At 40.1% G+C, this 24,394-nt stretch overlaps 1 protein-coding gene across 1 annotated transcript in view; it reads left to right on the top strand.

The window, feature by feature from the left end:
• EMILIN2 (elastin microfibril interfacer 2) overlaps positions 1-24,394 on the top strand; it is a 39,765-nt gene that overhangs the window by 5,691 nt on the left and 9,680 nt on the right. Inside the window, exons 3-6 of the mRNA XM_030496232.1 lie at positions 8,250-8,425; positions 13,188-15,122; positions 21,054-21,392; positions 21,975-22,013. Of these exons, the coding sequence (XP_030352092.1) occupies positions 8,250-8,425; positions 13,188-15,122; positions 21,054-21,392; positions 21,975-22,013 (2,489 nt within the window). The remainder of the gene's footprint in view (positions 1-8,249; positions 8,426-13,187; positions 15,123-21,053; positions 21,393-21,974; positions 22,014-24,394) is intronic.

Here is a 24,394-nt window from a genome sequence, read left to right on the forward strand (position 1 = left end):
GGTTTGAGAAACTAGGCATCAAACTGTTGCCAAAACAAGAAGTTGTTAATTTTAGGGAGCTGCTGACCTGTTTAAAGCTTATTTTGTCATAAATCACCCAAATAGTCAAGGAACATTTTGCACCGTTAGAAAGTGGGCAGTGCCAGTTTTGTACATTGCAGATTATTGCTCCCATCTGACTTCTTTTTTGCATTGACATCTCACCTTTTCTCTCCCTTCTGGTTCACTTTTGACCTGGTGTCTTGAAAAGTACCAGCTCTCAAAAAAATGCTGCAATTTATTCTGAAAGTTGGGGTCCCAGCTAATCCCACAGGTTAGCTCTTGCAATCGTGAGAGTATTGGTTATCTATTTTGTCTATGTATATTTTAAATAATATGTCAGCAGTAGCTCTTTCTTGGAATGATCCTAGAAATAAACTTATTTAATGGACAGAGAACCAGAAGAGCTCCTTTTCTCAGGCAGCTTTATTAGGCATAGTGCTCTGCATCTGCACTTGACCTTTCCACTGTTGTATGATGAGAAGCTTGGTCCCTGCTGCTAGAAGAGGCAGGTGAAGATGTTGTTACATGTAATGTCTTGCAAAGTTGCTCCTGTTCCATCACTGTTAGACTAACTACATCACGGTGCTGCTCTACAAAATTCTTCTGAGATTCTTTCGAAAGGACCTATTTTCAAGGTTCTTCTATCCTGTTTTATTTAGTGGGGTTTTAGAATCTTACTGTTGGTCTATCCACGTGTGGTTGACTGTCATAGGCTTATCTTGTATGATAACCATGTATGATAATTCAGGATTTTAAATCCCAATGAAGAAGCTGTGCTTTAAGCCTTGCCACAGGCTGGCTGTGGCTCGAAGTTGCTTAAGGGCATCCCACATCTTGGTTTCTCTCCTCATGAGAAGATGCTTACCTAGCATTCAGGAGTGGTAATTCATTAACACTAAGACTATTAAAATTTTAAACCTGAAACTTTTTTTTTTTTGTTTTGGCATTTCCTACTGGACTTTGGTTGTCAGCTTTTAAAAAATTAAATCCTTGGCAGCTGAGAGGGAGGGAGAGATAGATAAATAGATAGATAGATAGGTAGATAGATCTGTGGATGTGTGTGTATGTATATACAACAACTAGAAATAACTAGTATGAGACATGGGGACATGTTTCAGAGTTCCTTCTTCACAAGAAGAAACACTTCTCTCCCAAGAGAGAAAATTGTTTTCTGAATCCCATTTTTTGGATAGAAGAATTCTATCTGAGATGAGTGGCATCAAAATTCACTGTGTAAATAATGAACAAGGTCACTTCTGGTGATTTTGAATGGAGCTCTAAGTGAAACCCTGTGGTGTTGTCTGAGTTGAACATTTTTGTCTTCTCCCAGTTCCTGTAATCTTCTGCCCCTCTTGCTGAAGAAAAAAACAAACCCAAAACCAACCAGCCAAAACAAACTAACAAAAAAAAAAAACCCAAAACCAAACCCCAACACAAAACAAAAAACTGAACTCTGCAGTAAAATTCAGCCAGATTCTCTCAGGTGTATTGAACTAATGTTCAGCATTAAAGAGAGACCAAGCTGTACTGAGCTCCTTTGGGCACCATCATTCTCTGCTCCTTCTCTGGCACCAGCAGATGAGGGGACAGTGTTCTTCAGGGGTAGAGGAAAGCAACTTTTCTCCCTCTGTCCTGAGAGTTATATGCTGGGGATGTAGCAGGAGGGAGGAATACAATCACCTGTGCCAGGTCTCTGCCCCCTAGTAATTTCTTCCATACGGAAGGCAATATCTGCCCCCATTGTGCTTCCCAGGTGGTGTGCAGGCACAGAATAAACAATAAACACTGGAAAAGTACTTAGTCTCTAATGCTCATTCCTAATTTATGACACAGTAAAAAAACCAGTACTTTCATAGTCTGATATTAAAGCACTCTTTGCAGGGATCTGGATGGGTGATTTGTTGGTTGTGTACACAACGGGCAGTTGTGTTCCTGCAGATGCATAGTGCTTTGTCTTATTCTCTTGTTTTCTTTCAGACCCTGTTAATGCTTTCAGCCAGTAGCAGATTTTATTTAGGATTTAGCTCAGAATAGATATGGTGCGAATGTTGGCCATACTATGTATTAGTGCAAACTTTATTAAAAGCACCCTTATGTGCCTGTGAGAGCCCAGAAAAGCTGAGCCTTCTTGGTAGTATGTGCTAATGGAGGTCATCATACCTTTATGTATGCCACAGGGGTGCCTCAAAATTGTGTTTTTCCCAGTGCAAACAATATTGAAACACTGTGCTTGGTTTTGATAATGTGTGTTAGAGCCTGATTATTATGTTATATAAAGACTTGACCATGGTCTTTTGGGAACTTCAGTTGAGATGGCTGTGACTGGGCCAGGTGTAGGGCTAGTGGGTAAAGTCTGGCATTTTTTGGAAGAAAAAGTATTTCCCAGACCCCAACGCCTGCAAACACATGTACTGACATTCTTTATACAAATTTTGGAAAGCAAAAATGCCAGCTAAAGAAAGATTAGAAGTGGAAAGGTGAGACTGTCTTAAGTCTATCTATAAGAAGCAGCTTAGTGCCTCTAATGTCAGATCAAAACCAAAAAACATTTTGGGATTCACTAGGACTCTTTTTAAATAGATTTTTGCTGCAGCGTATAACTGGGATTTATTACTGATTCCACAGTTTGCTTTCACTGAACACCTACACTTCTGAAACACAATGCAGTGTTGTCCTGCATGCTCTTTAGGTAACTGGGTAGATATAATGACTTTAGGGTGAGATGTAGCCCTGTTTTGACTCTACTGGCTGTATTGACTATATTTCTGTTGGCCATATTGGAAATACAGAGAACTAATGCCTGTCCATACCTACACAGTAGGCACCTGAAACTGAGGTGTCCTGAAACTCATTGTTAGAGACAATCACTAAAAGTCTCCCTGATTTCAGTAGAACTAGGATTTCTGCTGCTGTTTATAGGGGTTGGAATTAGGCCTGTACTCTTGGGAAACAGAAAACTTGGGATCAACTGCTTCTAGTTTAGTAACTGTGTAGTATAAATGGCCAACAGGTATATTTTCAGTGCAAGCCTTTGCAGTCTGCAGAATAAAAAATGCTTGGTCAAAATATGATTGTATTTAATTACATCTTCTAGGTAGTATTTTGGGGGGGGGTCTGTGTGCTACTTCAGCACTCCCATTGCAATATACTGAAGATTTGGATGTCTGGGACATGCAAGAGCAGACGATATAATTTACAAAGAATGGATCCAGAGTAGTTAGAGCAATAAATAGTGACAATTTGTTATCTTCTACTCAATAAGCCTGTGATTTGCAGGCTGCTGAAGTTATGGACCTGTTCCAGTGACTACAGAATTTTGGACCAACTTTGAGGTTTTGTGCTCAGAATAAACATTTTATACACTGCTTATGTAGAAACATATGCTGATTCTGCAGTCCCTTGCTCACAGTGAGGATGTGGTGGCACTTATCTCCTTGCATTTCCCAAAAGGTTGAATGTTAATATCTAGTTACAGAACTGAGCCATATGTTTTCCCACCAGTTTTGTCCAAATGTTTCTGATTTGTTTTATCGCTATTAGGTGACATTCCAAATATCAGTGCTAACTGCTTCCTTCTGTGGTTTAGCATGAGAAATTTATAGCTCGTTCCCTAGTCAAAATGTCTAGCATTTGCAGCAAACATGTATTTTTAATTAAGCATTTTCCTAAGAAAATACTTTTCTCTCAAAGAGGAGGAATGTTTGAATGCTTTTTCCACACTATACAACTTTATTTCAGCTGTGAAATACTTGGATATTAAAAGTGGAGATTTGCATAGCGTTCTGAATGTGTTTTCTCATTTGATCGGCATGTTGAATTCATGGTGAAGGTAGTAGGTGTTGGTAGTTGTAGGGCTGTTGTGGAAAGATTCCTAAAACCCAGCTGTTCTTATTTTCTCTGTTGCAAGGAAAGATTAGAGACTGTTGAAATCACCCTTAATTCATGCATTCTAAAAGAATGATTTCATTTGTAGTATTTAGCTCAGTTCACCAAAAAGATATGACCATCATCTTGGGCTAGAAGTCCACAAGAGGGTGAGGTGACGAGGCACAATAAATGCTGGTGTATTGTATGTAACATTTAACCACATAAGAAATTTTTCCTTGACATGTTTTTGAGACACTTGTAAAAATGATTGTGTGAATTAACACTTACTTGAATAGCAGAATTCCAAGTCAGCTGGAGGATGATATAATTTTTTACTGTTTTTTAATTACAGCATATTCTAATTACATATATTCTAGCATATACAGGCACTAAAGTGGATCCTCAGTTCTTTAAAAGACTTTTGTGAACCCTTTTGACCAAATTGCCTCACTAGGAAACTGTGTGAAGATTCACACCTACAAGATATAAAAAGATGTGAAACCTGGGCATGTTATGTTTTGTGTGTTTGTGCTTGTATGTCGCATGTTTGCTGTGACTGAGTGAGCAATTGGATCCAGAATACTGCAAATGTATATAAAGACATGTCTGGTTTGTATATTCTAGTAGCATACAGTCCTATGTCATTAAAACATGTAGAATGACAAACTATTCTCAGGATGTGGTCCCTAGCAGAACGTTCTGGTTTGTTTTGTTCGAACTGTAACCAAGAATATAACTGTTCACTGCTGATAGACTCTTACATCCTGGCAAAATCCTGGAGGTCTCCAGCTCCTCCACTGAAATCCACTGAGTGAGAAAAGTTCTGGCTTTAAAAAACTTGTAAGATTGAGAATCTCGCTTGGGCTGGATGAGTGCTGGTGACTGTCATTTATGAGTGCATCTGGGTCTTGCTGGCACAGTGACACCGTTCCTTGCATGGGTGACATCCATAGCTGTGTATGAAGCATATCATCAGCACAGAAGCTGTATCTATGAACCTGTGATTTTTAAGAAACTTTTCTATGACTGGATTCAAATTAGAAAAGCGTTAGGACAAGTTCCTTGTGCCCAACCTTATATGACTAGCCTTGGTGAAGTAAATGGGACTACCTGTGTGATCCATTCAGCTGGACTGGCAGTATAAAGGAGCAGTAGTTCTTGGTAAGTAAATGCCAGTTTAATTTCTGAGCCATCCATAAGCATAGCTGTCTTGTGACCACAGTTCAAGATGTAAAATGTGAAAGCTGTTGTACATCCAGATTTTGAATCATTTTGATTCTAGCTTAATTTTTCTCTAGGAGAAATGTGGTTTAGGATTCAAGTCGGTCTGTATTTGATGTGCCACAGCTGAAATTGAAACAGATCCAATTCATGTATTTGCTTGAGCTCTCAGACTTGAAAGAATTTGTAAGGAATAGACTGCTACAACATTTTTAAAGTTGTAGATACACTGTGTTCATACTTTGTAATTTAGAACATGAGAATTCTTCTGCATTTCAAATAATTTTTGTATTAAATCATATTAAAACATTTACTCCTTTTAGGATTATGAAACTATGAAATAAGAAAGAGAGTGAGAATGTCAAGCTTGCTTATTTTTTATTTTTAAGATGGAGTTTGGAAAAATTTTATAATTTGCCCATATGGAAAATACTAAGCTTGATTTCTTCTAATTTGTTGATATTCTTCTTTTGCATTTGGTTGTATCATCTGAAGGTGTCTATGTTGAAAAACATGACTATAGAGAAGGTATACAACGAATGGCAGAGACAGTACAAGGAAAAACCTCATTCTGTAATCTGAATATAGACGTGCACAATTTGCATAAAAGTAATTCTTACTCCTTTTTTAAAATGTTTCAGCTATATTCTTAAAACCTTGTTAGGAAAACATAGAGAAGCGTAATGGTGTTTGAAGATAACCAAAATACTGTAATTTTCAGGAAGGAGTTTGGCCCTGAAAGTATAGAGAGGAACACACACAAAGTTTGGAGCAGTTAAGTATTTTATGGAAATCAGAAGAAAGTATGTACGACCATTTCCGGCACGTGAAAATTGATCTGGAAGTTCAAAGTTTGCATTTCAGTAATGTGGTGGTGTGTGAGAGCTTGTAATGACTCTCAAAACCACTTCAAAACACTAAAGCATCTAGCTAATCCTTTCACTCCTCTGACTCTGGCAGCTAGTTGGAGAGAAAGGAATCAAACCCAAATTACCTACACAAGATGTGGTTTAATACTTTAGATAAGGGAGAAGGAAAAGGAAGTTCCTGGGTGGCCGGGATGTTGTCCTTCCCAGTGGTGCCCTCTACATTGCACTTATCTACTTAATTTTTAAAGCACTTGACCTTGGGGATGTCTGTACTTCACATTTGTAAACAGATTCAGAAGATGTTTCGTGAAAACTGTAAAAGAAATGATGAGCCGGAGTGCAGTCTACTGCCATTTCATATATGGTTTTGTGAAGGTAAAAACGGATTGCAAACCCACTCTGAGTTTTATGTGCTCCAAGTCAGAATCTGAAAAGCTGACAATCACAGCAAACCACAGCAGTTACAAGCATCTAATAGACAGAGCTACAGCCTAGCCTGCCCCTGCCTCCTTGTAAAGGTTCACAAGGAGAAGGGAATGCAGAGAGGATTATTAGAATAAACTACTCTTTGGCCCAAAAACAGTTGGAAAAAATATGGCATTGTCTCTAGTTAAAGTAACTTTTTCCCCCTTATATGAAAAATCATAGATAAAGTAATAATGGCTATCAGATGTGGGACATTACATTAAAATTATGTCTCTGAAGGTGAAAGGAGCTGAATAAAAATATACAGAATTATTTCAGTAATTATTTACACGCATGGCAAGAAAAGCTTGGAAGAGTAGCAGTTTAAGTCTGTGACTTTTAATAGAAACTGTTTCACAGTCAGTGTAAGATGTAACTCTTTACATTTGGTAGCTGATTGCTAATTATTTTTAAGCAATAAGGAATTTTGCATATTAATACAAGGCAGTGTTTAATGAAACATGTGCTTGATTTTTGTGTGATAGCACGGCTGCTTCTGGTGCCCATTCTGTACTGTATTCTCTGTCCCAAAATACACTCCCTATGAGCCCGGCCAGGCTAGGAGTGAAATCTGTTGCAGAGCTGAGTCCTTTGCTGCTGTCCTGTATTTATTCTGCTGGTATCACTACTTTAGAGACACCTCAGCTGTGAAGTGAGCTTGTTTTTCATTAATGCATTCAAATTGTTGTCTAATCTGAAATAATCTTAAGAAAAGAAGGTCTGAAAATACCATAGAAAGGTTAGTAGTATGATACTAATTTTATAAAAGAAAGGAATTAATATGAGAAATTGAGATAACTTTTTTGTTTCTTATTTATTCCAAGTATACCAATTAATAGAACTCAGGTGGCAAATTCCTGTTTTGCTTATTTTCCTCCTCTCTCAACCCAAAATGGAACTTTAAATTGATTTAGTTTTTCTAAAATAGCACAGCCTCTGCTTATGGTCTGGTGGGATACCTTAGTGTCTGACTGCAGCTGAACACGGGGTACCTGTGCTGAAGGAAAGTTACAGAGTAAGCCTATGGTTAAAGAAAGTCGCACAATCAGAATCAGTTTGCCATTTATTAACTTTTGAGTGATTAGTAGGGGAAACTTAAGGTTTATGTACTTTATGTGTGCATAGGTTTGTCTGCAAGACCCTTTTCATCTTAACTAGTGAAGTAGGAAAGACTTGATTCCTTTGTTGGTTGTGGCATTTCATCTGACTCCTTTCATGTCCTTATCTGACTCATGCTTTCACCATTCTGTCCTTTCCTGTAATAATTCCTCCTAGCTTTGACTGCTCTTCACATATGGATTCCGAGGAATGACTTACGTGGAGACTCTGGAAAGGCAAATGGACAAAGGCAGAAACAATTTTTGATGTCCAGAAGAGCTGCTGCCAGAGCAGCTCTGTGGGTGGGTTTGCAATGACAAACAGTTAGTTTGAGGAAAAAGGTTTTGAATTTAAGGAGTAATACACTGGTGGTCACTGTTACTCTCAGCAGTGTCTGATGAGTTGAAAATTCACTTCCTGCATCATATTACCCCTCTGCTCATACATGAAAGCCTTTTTTCTATGGCCATATTTGCTCTCCCTGACATGACTGTTTTTAGTGCAGGTAACTTTAAAACCTAGGCAGAAACATTTGTTCATTTGATATTTGAAGGATAAAATCACAGATGAAAATAATTGGTTTTAATTGAAAAAAAAAAACCAAACTAAACCAAAACTTTTAATTTTGGTTTTAATCTAAATAGCAGATAAAGTTATGGATTGTTTAAATTGCTTCTATTTTGGCAGATACCGAACAAGTTTCAGACCTCGGTACACAGTTGCGTATAAGACAGTAACAGAGCTGGAATGGAGATGTTGTCCCGGGTACAAAGGGGAGGACTGCAAAGAAGGCCCAGCAGAAAAGCCAAACACTGCTCGTCGTCCCACACCACCAGCAAAAGCTGTTGTGAAGAAAGGCTTGGGTAACTTTTTGTTTGAATTTTGGTATGCATGGTCATGTCTGGTTTCTTGTTTCATCTTTTAAGTGTAAGAACCATTATGGTTTCTATTAAACTCAACAACTGGCAGGTACAAAAGCCATATGGAAGACATGGCACGGTGGGAAAATAATAGCCAGGCAATAACAGCCTTGATACAGAGAATTTCCTGAAGAAGAATGGAGGGGTGGCTGTAGATCACTGGCCATAAATACCAGCTGCCTACTCGTGGTTCAGGAAAACCTTTGGGTTAAGGTTGAGGTTTGTGTAAGAATTTACAGGAGGTTTTTTGTGGGTTCTTCAATGTTCAGCAAAGAAGATATATTTGAGAGGAACTATTATTGAAACAAGAAAGAACAGGTACTAATTTTAATGATATGTAATGCTCTAGAGCAGTTTTTTCTTTGTTCAGGAGCTTGTGCAAATTTTACAGATTCATGTTAGATTACCTACCTTAATACTAAAGGGGAATGATAAACCTTGATTTCTGAAAAAATACCTTAAAGAACGAATGATGTTTGTTTGTGTAAGATAATGTCTTCTAAAGGGTAAGAAGGAATGCTGTTACTGCAGTCCTAAGCCTTTTCTGCATTAACAAAAGATGACAAACAGATGTTTCCTTCTGAAGGACTTTTTCCAACATCATTGGAGATTAGTGCCACGTATGGTGCTTAGTCAGATTTCCACTTGTGGTTTTGTGTAGTAGAATGGATTGGGACTGAATACATTGTGTCAGACCAGTCCTATAGATTATATACGTGCTTTAAAAATAAGCTTTTAAAATATTTTGTTAGCCCACCTAAAATATTATTTCCAGAAGATAATAATAAACCACAGTGATATCTTTAAGTAACTTGCACACTGTTTATGTCTAGAGATTTTCTTTCTGCTCTGACCCTAAAATAACCGTAATTCAATGCAAAAATACACCAGTGTGTAGGTAATAGCTACACTCTGTGTGCTTTTTTATTATTAAAGGAATCTGCCACCCTGCCAGTCTTGAGAGTACATCTGTGACTTCCTACCTGCTTTGTAATGTCTTTAAGACGAAATCCAGTTTAAAACTTAGGAAAAAAATCTAACTCTGTGTCCTTCAGACCGTATCTCAGTGTTGCTCTCTACTGTATATCTAGCTTGGAAACAGTACTAAAATTGTTTTGTCTGAAGATTTAACTGTTAACGCCACTTGTCATTTGAAAGAGTTATTCTAATGATAACAATTTGTGTGTCTATTTTCTGTAATATTTTAAGAAGTGTATTTTCTTCTTAGCTTCTGCTTCTTAACTACATTTACTTTTTTCGTGTCTGCAATAGTATGCTTTCAGTGTGCAAATGTTTTTGGATTATGCATTGCATAGAAAGTATCATGCAAAATCCCAGTTAGGATTATACATGAAGTATTTATAGAGTGTACCCCTCTGTGCATAATGGCAAAGATATATGGGAGTATGCAAATAAATACAGTCACGTGGATCTACAAATTAGAGTGGTATTAAATGTTTGTTAAAGTAAAACAATTGGCAGTCTAGTTGCAGATTTAGTTAATATTAGATGATTGTTTGGGATCACACTTAGTATCTTGACTTACTAGTGCCTTGTCAAACAATTCTATGATCCCAGAAAATAGGATTAGAGAGATCTTAAGAGGTCTGTTTATCCATCCCTTAAATTGGGATTATCTATGTCTGTCCATCCTCCAGTGGTGAAAATTCTGCTGCTTGTGTGGAAATGCCTTCTGAACTTCACTTTCTGTACAGCTATCAGGCCTCACCTTCACGTGTTCCAGTTGGAAACTTAGAGGGAAAAAAGAAGCTTATAGAAGGTGGAAGCAAGGACAGGCGGCCTGGGAAGAATACAGGAGCATTGCCCGAGAAGCTAGGGACCAGGTTAGGAAAGCTAAGGCCCAGCTAGAATTAAGTTTGGCAAGGGATGTAAAAGATAACAGGAAAGGATTCTATAGATACGTAGCAAATAAAAGACAGGCTAGGGACAATGTAGGCCCTCTCCAGAAGCTATCAGGAGAACTGGCTACCATGGATTTGGAGAAGGCTGAGGTTCTTAATGACTTCTTTGCCTCAGTCTTCACCAGCAAATGCTCTGACCACACAACCCAAGTCTTGGAAAGCAAATGCAGGGACTGTGAGAACGAAGACCTTAGGCCCACTGTAGGAGAGGATCAGGTTCGAGACCATCTTAAGAACCTGAACGTGCACAAGTCCATGGGACCTGATGAAATCCATCCACGGGTCCTGAAGGAGCTGGCGAATGAAGTTGCTAAGCCACTGTCCATCATATTCGAAAAATCCTGGCAGTCAGGTGAAGTTCCCAATGACTGGAAGAAGGGTAATATAACCCCCATTTTCAAGAAGGGGAAGGTGGAAGACCCGGGGAACTACAGACCAGTCAGTCTCACCTCTGTGCCTGGCAAAATCTTGGAACAGTTTCTCCTGGAAAACATGCTAAGGCACATGAAAAACAACGAGGTGGTTGGTGACAGCCAACATGGCTTCACTAAGGGGAAATCCTGCCTGACCAATTTGGTGGCCTTCTATGGTGGAGCCACGGAACTGATGGACAGCGGCAGAGCAGTCGATGTCATCTACCTGGACTTGTGCAAAGCATTCGACACTGTCCCACATGACATCCTTGTCTCTAAATTGGAGAGACATCAATTTGATAGATGGACCACTCGGTGGATAAAAAACTGGCTCGATGGCTGCACGCAAAGAGTTGTGGTAAATGGCTCGATGTCCAGTTGGAAACCTGTAACGAGTGGTGTCCCTCAGGGATCGGTGTTGGGACCGGTCCTGTTCAACATCTTTGTCGGTGACATGGACAGTGGGATTGAGTGCGCCCTCAGCAAGTTTGCCGATGACACCAAGCTGTGTGGTTCAGTTGATACGCTGGAGGGAAGGGATGCCATCCAGAGGGACCTTGACACGCTTGTGAGGTGGGCCGATGCCAACCTTATGAAGTTTAACCAAGCCAAGTGCAAGGCCCTACACCTGGGTCGGGGCAACCCCAGGCACTGCTACAGGCTGGGCAGAGAAGAGATTCAGAGCAGCCCTGCAGAAAAGGACTTGGGGGTGTTGGTTGACGAGAAGCTTAACATGAGCCGGCAGTGTGCACTTGCAGCCCAGAAAGCCAACCGTATCCTGGGCTGCATCAAAAGAAGCGTGACCAGCAGGTCGAAGGAGGTGATCCTGCCCCTCTACTCTGCTCTTGTGAGACCCCACTTGGAGTACTGCGTACAGTTCTGGTGTCCTCAACATAAAAAGGACATGGAGCTGTTGGAGCGAGTCCAGAGGAGGGCCACGAGGATGATAAGAGGGCTGGAGCACCTCCCATATGAAGACAGGCTGAGGAAGTTGGGGCTGTTCAGCCTGGAGAAGAGAAGGCTGCGTGGTGACCTCATAGCAGCCTTCCAGTATCTGAAGGGGGTCTACAAGGATGCTGGGGAGGGACTCTTCCTTAGGGACTGTAGTGGTAGGACAAGGGGTAATGGGTTCAAACTTAAACAGAGGAAGTTTAGATTAGATATAAGGAAGAAGTTCTTTACAGTGAGGGTGGTGAAGCACTGGAATGGGTTGCCCAGGGAGGTTGTGGATGCTTCATCCCTGGCAGTGTTCAAGGCCAGGTTGGACAGAGCCTTGAGCCACATGGTTTAGGGCAAGGTGTCCCTGCCCATGGCAGGGGGGTTGGAACTAGATGATCTTAAGGTCCTTTCCAACCCTTACGATTCTATGATTCTATGATTCTATGATTCTATGAAACCCATTCATCTTGTCCCCATCAGTAACAAATACGGAAACAGTTTATTCCCTACCAGTTTGCAGATATCTTTCAGAATATCACTCTTCGTTCTCTCCTCTAGCCAAAATAACAAATTACTTTCACTTTTCCTGCAGTTCATACTTTATTGACCTCTGATAATGTTTCTTTCTTTGGGATTTTCTAGAATTGTTACACATTTTGCTTGAAACTGAACATCCAGTACTGTATGTGGCTCTGCAGATGAGGTGATACCAATGACAGATGGATTGGATGGATGGTTTCGGATTCATTAGTTGAATTGTGCAAAGTAAAAAGTAGATTGCAGCTAAAAGTCTGCTTTTACCTTTTTTCATTCAACAAGGAGAGTGCTGGTGTTATTTTAATCTAATGATTTTGGATGTGTGAAGCTTATGCTTTTATACAAATTTTTATTGCCTGCTTAAAATATGTATCAAATAATTATGTATTTTTGAAGCAATTTGATAACTGCAATATCTTGTGGAACTCCATCCAGTATATGCATTTGGATCCCAGTTCAGCAAAACACCGAAGCATAAACTCACTTTAGGCACAGAAATTATTGCCACTTAATTTTTCAGTGGGAATTCAGGAGCAGTACCTCCCAAATTACTATTATAGGTGATTGTGTTGTGATGTTATGGATCTATAATGGTGTATTATATATGCTATAGCTTAGATTGCTGAACAAGAAGAGGGATTCTGCTTGCTAGTTTTTTAATTTATTGCCATTTTATCTTGGCAGGAATTATTGTGCTAAAATTTTTAGTTTGGAGTGTTCTGATAACATTTTAATTATAAACTACTGAAAACAAGAATAGAAAAGGGAACAAGCATTATGCAATTTAAGTCATTCTTTGGCTTTAAAGAAAAGTGAAATTAGCCTCAGGTGATTAAAACAGATACCACTGGGAATATTTACATCCAGGCTTTGTCTGTTATTTCCATGAAACAGATGCAGAACCAACAGAAGTGCCAGAACCTCCACCATATGAGAAAAAAATGCAGTTTCTCGAGGATGAACTTTTTAGGCTTACACGATCAGTGCTTGAACTTCAGTCCTCTGTGGCAGGTGTGAATGAAAATCTAAAGTTGACTGTCCAAGAAGATGCTAGTAAGATGTTGGTCACTTGGCTGAACAACCTTTATGACCGCCCAGAGCCTGATAGTGCGGTTGGTGGTGAAACAGACACTATTCATCTGCCTGGACTCCTCAATAATAAGGATCAGAAAGACCCTTTTATTGATTTTGAAATGGAAGATCTAAAGTCTGAGCTAGCTGATGTCAAAGAAGCCTTGAAAATGAGGAATGACAAGCTGGAGGAACTGAATGGAAAAGTAAAAGACTATGAAGGGCAATTAAAGCAACTGCAGGAGGCAGCACAAGGACCTACAATAACAATGCCCAGTGACAATATATATCAGGAGTATATAGACTCAAAATTTGAGTCCCTCAGGCAGGAAATACTGGAAGGATTTGAAAAGAAAATGGCAGATCTGAAGAACTCTTGTGAATACAAATTACAGGATATCCAGCAGCAGTGTGATGACAATGACAGTAACTGTGTAGGAATAATTGATGTTATAAAGGGAAAAGAGAATGACTTGAGGAAAGAAATAAATACTCTTCGAACTCAGATTCCATCAAACAAGTCCAGTTGTTGCAAGGAGGGTGAGAGAAATGACTTTGACCGACAGATAAAGGATTTAGATAAGAAGATTGAGAGAGTTGCGGAAGCGCACAGGATCTTGAACGTCCGAATAGATAATGAGATCAGTCGATTGTCAACTCCAGATCTAGAAGACATGTTTGGTGAGAGGTTGGAGGAGCTAGATGCAAGGATGAATGTTACAGAACGAAATGCTGAAGAACATTGCTTTTACGTTGAGGAAACTCTCCGTGGTGCTATAGCTGCTGAGGTAGATGAATTGAGAGACTTGTTTGACCAAAAGCTGCGGGCACTAGAAGATAGGCTAGGTGGCACTATATTAGAAATTGCTAATACCACAGACCCAGATGGAATGTTTATTAATCCTGGGCCCATCTTGCCCAGTGATGCAGGATTTGCAAATAAACAGTTTACGGAAGACATAAATTTCCTGAAGAACAAACTACTGTCACTTGAACACCTCTGTGGGCAGAAATGTCAGTCTGCACCGCAGGGTACGGAGGACATTCAGAAAGAGCTAGAAAACTGTAGCAACAAATACAATCACTTGCTTTTGAAAACAGAGAATAACTCTGTTCTCCTGCAGTCTCTGAATAGCTCTCTTAATGAGAAACTCGACTTAATTAAGAGTAACCAACGTGACATCCAGAAAATGCAGAGAGATGTACGTGTATTCCGGTATAGTCTAAATGTCATGGATAAAGATATGAAAAATCTTCAGGATGGCTTGAGTAGCTGCAAGGAGCAGCTTCTGGGTGTCAATTCTACCTGTAGAAAAACACAACGAGGTGTCTTCCGGAAAATCGATCAAATGCAGAGGACATTTGCAAATCAAACTGCTCATCCCAGTGATAATTGCTGTGGTGAAGTGAAAGAGAGACTAGAACAGTTGAATGACCATATCCTGAATGATCTTAGCAAGTGCAAAGAGAAGACCCAAGGTATCCAGGAGGGCGTTTCGGATGTTGAGAGCAGAGTCTCGCATGTTGAAAAAGTTTGCGGCAAGCTGGACTCTGTCTCAGGTAGCTTGCAGAAGATAAAAGAAGGTCTGAATAAGCATGTGAGCAGCTTATGGAACTGCATCCGTGAAATGAATGGAACTATAGTATCTCATTCAACTGATATTTCTGGCCTCAAAAATTCTGTCCAACACTTTCATAGACAGGTCTCCAAAATTACCACAGACATTGAAGGCATGCTGAAATCTCAGTCTGACCCAGGTAAGTTTTTTGCTCTTTTAAATGCTTTTTGTTTGGTTGGTTTTCAACTGGCTGTCTTTTCTGAATCACTTAGAAAGGAACTAAACAGGGAGGAAAAACTTAATATTACACAACTTCTACTTTGTTTTTACAGTGACTCTAATTTTGGCTCTTTGCTCTAGAACACCGTAAAGGACTTTGAGTGCTTATAAAAGTATTCTCAAAAAAAAGAAGTAGTATATGCTTTCATGTTTACTTTGAGCCAGAATAAAGAGAGTAGGAAAACTAATATTACTGGATAGTGAGTTTAAAGTGAGTTTTAAGTAGTAATTATCTGTGGGTGTTATTCCAGTTAATTTGATTTTATTTTGTTTTGGTTTATTTTGTTGTATGATATTATTCTTGATTCCTCAGGGGAAATTGAAAAGTAAGTGGAGAAAACAGAAGTCAAAGGAGTTTAAATTTATGATAAGAAAGATTCCCTGTAAGCTTTACTCTTAGCATGAGTTAATGATTATAATTCATCACCAACTCTCTGATTTAGGACGTTCACAAACAAGCTCTGGCCGATCTTGGTATGGCAATATAAGACTTCTTCATAGTTCTCCCAGAAGTTTGCATTCCCACAATGTAGCTGGCAGGTTGGCAATAGATGCACACCCCACCTGGCAGTGTTTTCACATCTCAGCCACTTTTGTTCGTAGTCCAACATGTTAGCTCAAATCTACCTCTGCAGGTAGTTTGAAGTTTGCATTAGAGTGGCTGAGAAGCAAAGGCACATTCCCTTTGGCTCAAAATGCTGTGAAATGGTAACTTCACATGTTGGTGAACCTTGCCATGAAGGTTTAGAGACCTTGCCAAATGCCACTCAGTTCCCTCTGAAGAAGGGTGTAGTTCTTGCAAGAACTCTGTAGTTCTTCCTCCAAATTTCAGCAAAGGGTGGTTTTTCTGAGAGAGTCAAAGTTTACAGAAGGAAGCTGAGTTCCTGTTTCTGTCAGCATGACGCAAAAACACAGGAATTGGAGACTATTTTGAAACTGCACTCTTCGGTTGGTTGATGCTTCCGGTTTTAATTCTGTGCACGCATGAGAGAAATAAGATGCTGATTTCTGCGACTGGCCTTGAATCAGAAGAGAGGTGCTGAGGGAAGAGGCTATGGGCTGTTGCAGCTGGTGGTGGTTGGGGGAGATCAGATGCAGGACTGTGAGTGCTCTTGCTTGAATGGACAAGTTGTGCTTCATGAAGGGTTGGTCTAAAAGTAATTTCTTTAGTGAAGAATATCCTTCTCATTCTGAGGCGGAGACTCAAAAGCCTGTGATAGATGTGTTTCTTTTGAGTGTTTAATTGCTTAAAACCAAATGTATTGCAGTACTTGACACAAAAATCCTTCTGAGATGAGAAGCTCTTGTGAGAGATTAAAAAAATAAATATTTCTTTTCCTTTAAAGGAAAAAGTGAAGGGGAGTGGAGGGAGTCTGTAATTCTCAGATAATTCACTTGGTGAAATCTTGACTGAACTTCAACAGGGTTAGGACCTTCACCCCTAGATCTTGCAGAAGCAGACCCAGTCCCCATTAAAATGCATTATGATGTACCTGTGTAATCCTATTTCTCATCCGTCTTGCCCAAAATAAATTTGCAGTAGGGACCAACATTGGAGAAAGGTCCAAGAAACGCACAGTAATCTTTTGTGTGCTATTTAAATCAGGTGTTTGAGCAGCCTCATGGGTGGTATTATCAGCCCTCTCACAATGTTGTAATGCATTAACAAGCCTCAGCGTGCCTGGGTTTCCATAAAATAATGCTGTTTCAGGGCAGCGCTCTCCATCCACCCTTGGGTGTTGAGAGCCTATGGAAGGATGCTGCTGCTGGACCTGGGGAGCAGGCACTCTGAGCAAACCTCCCTGTGATGGAGTGCCTCTGAAGGATAGGTGAAGCACACACTTCAGTCCCCAAATGTTTCCAATTAAAATAACACTGGCACAGCAGTCTAAGTGTTTTGATGGCTGGAGTTGCAGAAAGATTTTGGCAAAAGAGACGTTTTTGGAAGTAGTTTAGGAACCCAGTTATGTGAGTTGGGGTACGGCTTAAACTATGTATCTGTGATCTGCAGCATCATCACCAATACCAACATTTGAAAGGAAGACTGTCAGTCCTGGCCTTAGATCAGTGTAGAATTTCTTATGCACCGTTTGCCAGTGTATCGTAGCATTCAGATGATGTCATTTGACCTCAGAAGGACCGAAACAGAAACAAGCTGTTGCTAATAACAGTTGTAGAGGGCAGTAAGGCAAGGATATGTTGCAAGAAATACCATATAAAATCTTATCGAGCAGTGTAAGCCTGGCTCACTGTAAACCTGAGCAAAGTCAAATGACCCTGATCTTAGGAATGTGCCTGTGTTTTTTTCCCAAATTTTTAATTAATGGGTTTCAAGTGCCTCAGTCCAAACTAACAAGCCAGGTTAGTGATTTATTGTATGTCAGATATGGACCCAAGGGCCAGAAATTTATTTGTCATAATGTCTGATGAAGATAGTACATCCTGCCATACACAAGGTGGTGGGGCAGCAGGCAGTGGTTTGCTCTAAGAGTGTAGGGAACCATGCATGTGCTCACCAAGGTAATGCAGTCCAGCAGCTCTTTGTCCACATTAGATGGTGACCATCTCCAGCTCCATGTCTTGTAGAATAAATTGTTCTCACTGCACTCTGTACCTCTCTGCAGGTACGTTTGCTCTTCACATGGCACAAAACTGAAAGCCATGTTAGTTAGTGGTCTCTTTTAACTTACTGCCTATTTGTACAGCTTCGTTAAGTTTTCCAGGAATCCCAACTGTGGTCATGCAGCCAGACACCATGCTGGGAGTGCAGTTTGCTTTGGTTACGGTTATTTGACCTGAACTGCAATTCCTCTGGGAATTTTGTCTGTAGCCGGGCTTTGAAAGCAACAGCAAAATGCCGTCTACTGAAGTTGTGGTCTAAGACACCAAATGTGTGCTCAGCATTACAACACTGATAAAGGGCAACGTAAAATCCTAGCGTTGTAGTGCAAATAGCTATGGTCGATTCCTCTAGGCTCCCTGTGAGCTTGTACTTTGTAATTCAATTGTCAAATCCCTTTGGTATCCGTAAAAAATTCCAGTAAGGTCTGTTTGGCTTACTCTGAGTGCAGTCACAGATTCTTTTACTCACTAGTTTGTTTTTTGCACTTCGTTTCTATGTGTTTTGGGGGCTCCAGAGATCATGGTTGGGGCAGAATGATACTAGAAACAGATGCGTCCTGAAGATCCACCCGCCTTATGCATCCAGGTCACTGCTCGTAAATCATTCCTTCTTCAGTTAGTAAATTTTCAGCTGAGGAGGAAAAACCTTTCTTTCTGTTTCACTTGTGGATGGGCATCTGAGAGCAGAAGCTGTTGTGTGACATGGTAACTGAATTGTCACACCAGTGATGACAACCAGAGCGGCCAGGACGCCACTGCTGAGGACAGTGTTACTGTTCTCAGCTGTGTAATGAGCTCAGCTATGCTCTTTGCCTTCCCAGATAGACGGGAAGATGACAGGGAAGATTTCTGTTTTGTCTCTCGTTCAGCAAAGCTTAAGCAGATCCAGCTAGATTCACCCCAGCCTTCATCAGAGCTTCATTTTCTCACTGCCTTGTGAATTGAAAACATGTGTCGAATTCAGCATCAGGATAGGGTGGCTCCAGTGTTATCATCTTTGTCTAGTGATTTATTGGTAGGGTCTTGCTATGACGCATCTTCAGTAGAAGAGGCCAAAAAGGTTGGCAAAGATGGCAGACCAGATCCCTCTCAGTCCACACATATCTGATTACTGGTACTTTAAGTTGAGCTTTAGGCAGCTGATTTTGGATTTAGCTTTATGGAGATGTAGCGGACAATTCTGAATATTGCACTGAATATTGATGTTGCATGTGAGGAAGTGATCTGCACAGGATATGAGGTTTAAGCAGTTGTTATTTGAATGTTTAGAAAAGGAAGCAGAGCAATGTATTCATTTTCTCTGTGTCAGCTCAAGTCATTGTCTTAATAAAGCTCAGCTTCATTGACTGGAGCAATGACAAGTACTCGCATCCCAAGGTAAAGTGTTTTGTCAGTTTGTGTTTTGAATGAGGTTAATCTGAAGCTCTTAGTTGAGGGTCTAAATCTGTGCTGCTGTGGACAGAAGATGTCTCACCAAGTTAATAACACCATTAAGCAATTCACTTTCTTTAAGCCTTTTATTTAATAAGATTTTTTTAATCCTGGGATTTTTATGAAGATAACTATAATCTGTATAAAGTCAACATTTCACTCCTTAGTTGTCTGCCTTGTGGGTAGAGTTATGGAGTAAGCTTCAGTGCAGCTTATCAGTGCATTGCTTGTGTTAGTTTCGATTCTTATGACAGTTAAAGTCAGCCAGCAAAGCTCAGGAAGATTTTTTTTCTAGCAGGCATATCTAGTAAATGAATGCAGGTGGTGCGAGACTATGACTTCAGACAGCCTCTCCAGAAGGCTTATGTGGACTTACTATGAGACTGAAAACAAGGAATAAGACTCACAAGGGTAAAATGCAGGTGTTGAGTAGTCACGAAACAGCATGTGAGTTGCCAGCGACAATATCTGGCCCCAGCCATGCGTCATGGACGATATCTGCATGACTCGGTTGTAGGCTCTCACACAAAGGGCAAAGCTGTGGTCTCCACTGTGGACCATCGCAAGCATCTCTTGTGTGATGAGTTGCATCAGATAAATTTGCAAGGGGATGTTTGTCCATTTCCCCAGAAACTCCTTTCCATCCCTGCACCTAAAGCTATAGTCTCAAAATGCAACCAATGCTAATGTTTAATTTAGAATGAAATTCTAATTATTCCGTGTAAAAGCTGACATTGCATCTGACATGACAAATTAATCTGTAAATGTGTAGATTGCTGAAATCTACACACTTGTAGATTCCTGTTCTTGGTGTAATTCAACTTCATTCTTGGGAGGACATTGCATCCTTATATGTCATATAGGACTTCATTTTTATAAATAAGCTGTAATTCCTATAAAGGGCTTAGAACTGGAGCAGATGATACACAAAAGTAACCATGTCAGCGCTGTTAAACCCTGATGTCATACGCGTTGGCTGCCCTACTGGAAAAGTCTTTTAATGGTATCTCTTCTCTTTAAACAATAAAGGCTTTTCTGGTGGATTATATCCTAGGGTTCTGCCTTTGTCAGAAAATATTAGTAATGGGAATACTTGGAATTAAAAGTTTATTGCTTTTCAAAGTAGGGGAAAAAATCTGTTAAGTCAGTGTTCTTTTACTCAGTTTTTTTCTGTGGATACTTTTCTTTATGGTAGTGCTAAAGGGTCAGCCTTATGCTAGGTGTTGCGTGAGTACAGAGTCAAAAGTAGAAGCAATGGGCGGGAGGGAACACTGAAGTGAAGGTAGAGAGAGAGCTCGCAATGGAGATGAAGGCACCGGAGGGAATAGGTGGGATACACAGCCCACTTGGTGTGCAGCAAGTCAAGCTGGACAAGCAGGTGAATGTCCACAGGTTATTTGACTTAGGCCAGGTTATTTTTCAAGGCCAGGTTGGACAGAGCCTTGGGTGACATGGTCTAGTGTGTTGGTACTAGATGATCTTAAGGTCCTTTCCAACCCTAACTATTCTATGATTCTATGACTGCTGCTTGTCCCATTTCCAGGCTGTCTTCATTCCTTTCCCTGTGTCATAGGCTGGGAAAGAGGGGAGTCTATAGTATCGCAGGAGTGGAAAGTAGTTTTATCACTGCAGTCTTGGGTCTGAGGGAAAAGGTGGCCTCAAATTGAGTCCTGTTTTATTTTAAAGTTGGTTTATGTTTGGGTTTTTTTTTTTTTTCTTTTACAAAAAATAGGCAATTTAAAATACTATTTTAGGTGAATAATTCTGTATCTTCCTTTCTTCTTTCATCATTTCAAAGGGCGATCAGAAGTACCACGGCAGCCATTGCCACCAAGACCACCCCTGCAGCCCCAGCCTGGTATATCCTTGCTGCCATCAAGGCCAAGGATACAAATACAACCCCCGCGACAGAGGACCCCCCTCCTGCCACCACAGCCAAGACCTCTTCCACGCCCAGCACTGCCAGGGTCAGGAGTTGTGCCATTTCTGCCTGGAACAACGGGGATCATCCTGGAGACTGGAGAGGCAGGGCCTCCTGGCACTGTCCTAATGTCAGGAAGAGGGCGCCTTAGAAGCGTGGATGGTCAGGCTGGTCAAAGTACTATGCCCATTGCTGAAGGGTATGCTGGAGCACCAGGTGAGAGAACCAAACTGACAATGGATTATTCTCATCTAAGTACAATGGACAAGCCAGGTCTTGCTAGAGGGGTGGCACTGAGATCTATTGTGCTTTACCAGTCACCTTTCAGCCTTTAGTGGATGCTCTTATAGCTGTTGCAGTTGGGCATGGGCTTATGGCAGAGGTATTGTGAACGGGCCTTTGCAGCCTCCAGCTGGCTACAGAAGTAAGGGAAACAGATTCAGTGCCACTTCTGTTGCCTTTGCCAAGGCTGCATAAAGTATGAGGTCAACAGGGCTAATGTAAAATCCTTGGTAACTACAGCAGCTTTGCCACTACGGGAACCTAAATGGGTTTTTTTTCTTGCCATAGTGCTTGCAGTGGATTTAGTACATTGTACTAAGAATTTGGTTTTCTTAACCATGACCACTCCAATTTAACGATAATTGAGCATTTCATAAGAGGTGCTATTTAGTAGCTATTTCGGTAGATTGCTGTTAGGTAACAAAGGATGCTTTTTATAAGACTGCAGTGATATTTTGTCATAATGTATGCCATTACATTCTGTACTGTGTCACACATACTACTTTTCCTTTGTAGGATATCCAAAGTTATCTGCTCCTACCACGGACTCACAAGGTAAGGCAGTTGTTTTCTAGAAATTCTTTACACAGGTACTTAATGTTTATTTCGGTCCCTGGAAGGTCATGGTTGAGAGAACATTGATTTTTAGTATTCAAGTTTAGCACTGAGGAAGATCTGTCAGATTTTTGCTATGCCTAAGCATTAAAACATAATCTGCATCCTTGGAAGATATGGAGGTTTTGAAAAATAATTCATTTGGGTTATTGTTACTTACTTCAGTGGGTTTTTTTAAATTCAGAGGGTTTCTATGTCCTAGTAAATGTCAGTACTGACCTTTTTATTTTCCTTTTAAATGCTAAAATATGTATTTCTTTCTGAAAATTTTAATATTTCTTTAATAAGATACGAATAAAGCCAAGACTAAGATCTTGAAGCACTGCTAGTATCTGAGCTAGTGCATGTGTTAGTCCTCCTCGTGGGACAGTTTCTGTCTTTGTTAGAATCACAAGGACTCGTGTTCCTGACTTCTGTGAAAGCAAAAGTGCTGCTACAGACAACCACAGTTTAAAAAGATTCAAAATGCAGTTTTCTTACTTCAGTGTTTAATTTTTATTTTTTATAATTGTTAATTATAAATAAGCTCATTTATGGATTTGTATGATAAACAGGTATAAATCTTGTGTGGGACATGCTAGTTGGCCTTGATAAACGTGTTGATTGGGTGCTGCCTGCCTTACAACCTCATACTCAAGATATTATCTGATATCCTGGATCAAAGTGAATATTCCCACACCCTCTTCAAAAAGAATGATTTCATCTAAATTTGTTTGAGGAAATATGGGAAATAGATGAAAATAAAACATTAGGGCTTTATGGCATCCAAAATCCTACCCTTGGGACTTAGTTTGACTGCCCTAATGAAATCACAGATGCACATCATAAAGATTGGTGCGGGTACTGACAAAAAGAGTTGTAAAGATTTCACACTGAAATCTTGATATGCATACTTTCTAACTAAAAACCTGTCATAGCCTTAAAGCAGTCTTTTTTTGCATTTGAGGATTGTGGTGGTAAGAACAAGCAGCAAAAGATGAGGCTTCTGGAAGAGGATAAGAAGTAAAGAAATGTTCATTTATCTTGATGCCAGCAAAGCCAATATAGATGTCTAGATTTCTGTGATAAATGGATTTCCTGGGGGTTTTCTTCCACTTTGTACAATCTGTGCCATTCACAAACAGCAGTATTTTAATCAGTTTATGCTAAAACTGTGTGAAACAGTAGGTGGATGTTAAGTGTTGAAAAGGCAGGGTGTGGCAGGCAGCGTGCCTGTTGCTGCTTGGTGGAACATGTTGAAAGTAATGTTATCACTCTGGGATCCAGAGAGAGGTGGGCTTGACCAAGGTGTTCCTTTTCCTGATCCGTGCCCCTGAAGACCTATCTAAGATATACCTTCTGGTCTTTTCTTTAACTTTCCCCAAAATGTCTTGCAAACCCTAGTGGTAGGTAGTCGTAGAAAACAGGGAGGTAGGGGTGGTGCAGATAACTGTTGGACTTCCTGTGGGGTTAGAGCATTTGCAGCCACTGTCCCTAATCATCAGTGTTTGCTTATAAGCAGCAAAGAAAGAGAGCATTCTGAGGTAGCATTCAGCAATTAACAGTGTTGTGGTGGAAATGAACAGCTGGGGAAGGGAAGATTTTTGGCTTATTGGAGGAAGAACTTAATGCTTAAATAAGGCATCAAGGAATCCTTAATATCTAATCTGTTATTAAACTGCATAAACTGCGGGACCAGTTTATGATGTCTTTGCAAGTCTTCACCCAGTGCATTTTGTAGTAGTGAAATTCAAATTTGAAAGAAGATCAGATGTTCTTGTACAATAATTCCTAAAATAAGCAGCTTGTACTATTAAATTGGCCTTCTGAGTACTTCCTTTCACTTCTGTTTCTGAATAACTTCTGTTATACAAAAAGCACTGCTCAGGAAGAAGCTGAGGGCTCCAACTCTCCTCTGGGATTGAACTAGCCCACTTCAGCGCTCTTCTTGAATGCTGAAGCATAATTTGCATACTTTAAATAGCAAAGTATTTCTTGAGATTTTCAGATGCATTAGCTATCTGTTTGCATGCATCTGACAATATGACGTGGTAGGTAAAGATTTTCGAGGACCTAACAAGTATTAGTGAGGGAGTACAAGGTACAGTATTACATATTAGCTCTATTTTCATGGGCAAGGAGTTTATGGCAAAGGTGAGTTAAGTGTCAGGAGCTCAGTGCATCCACCTAATCCCTTTTAATACAGAAAGAGTTGAACCAATTGTTATTTAAAGAAATATCAGCAGGAAATGTTATTGAAGCGTGGCAGTTCTACAGTTATGAGAATTTCTGTTTGCTGAAGCAAAGAAAATTGCAGAGGCAGAAGTAGTGAATTGGCTGAT

This window comes from Strigops habroptila, chromosome 1 (genome assembly GCF_004027225.2).
Source record: "Strigops habroptila isolate Jane chromosome 1, bStrHab1.2.pri, whole genome shotgun sequence".
In the NCBI taxonomy this organism is placed as follows: Eukaryota; Metazoa; Chordata; class Aves; order Psittaciformes; family Psittacidae; genus Strigops; species Strigops habroptila.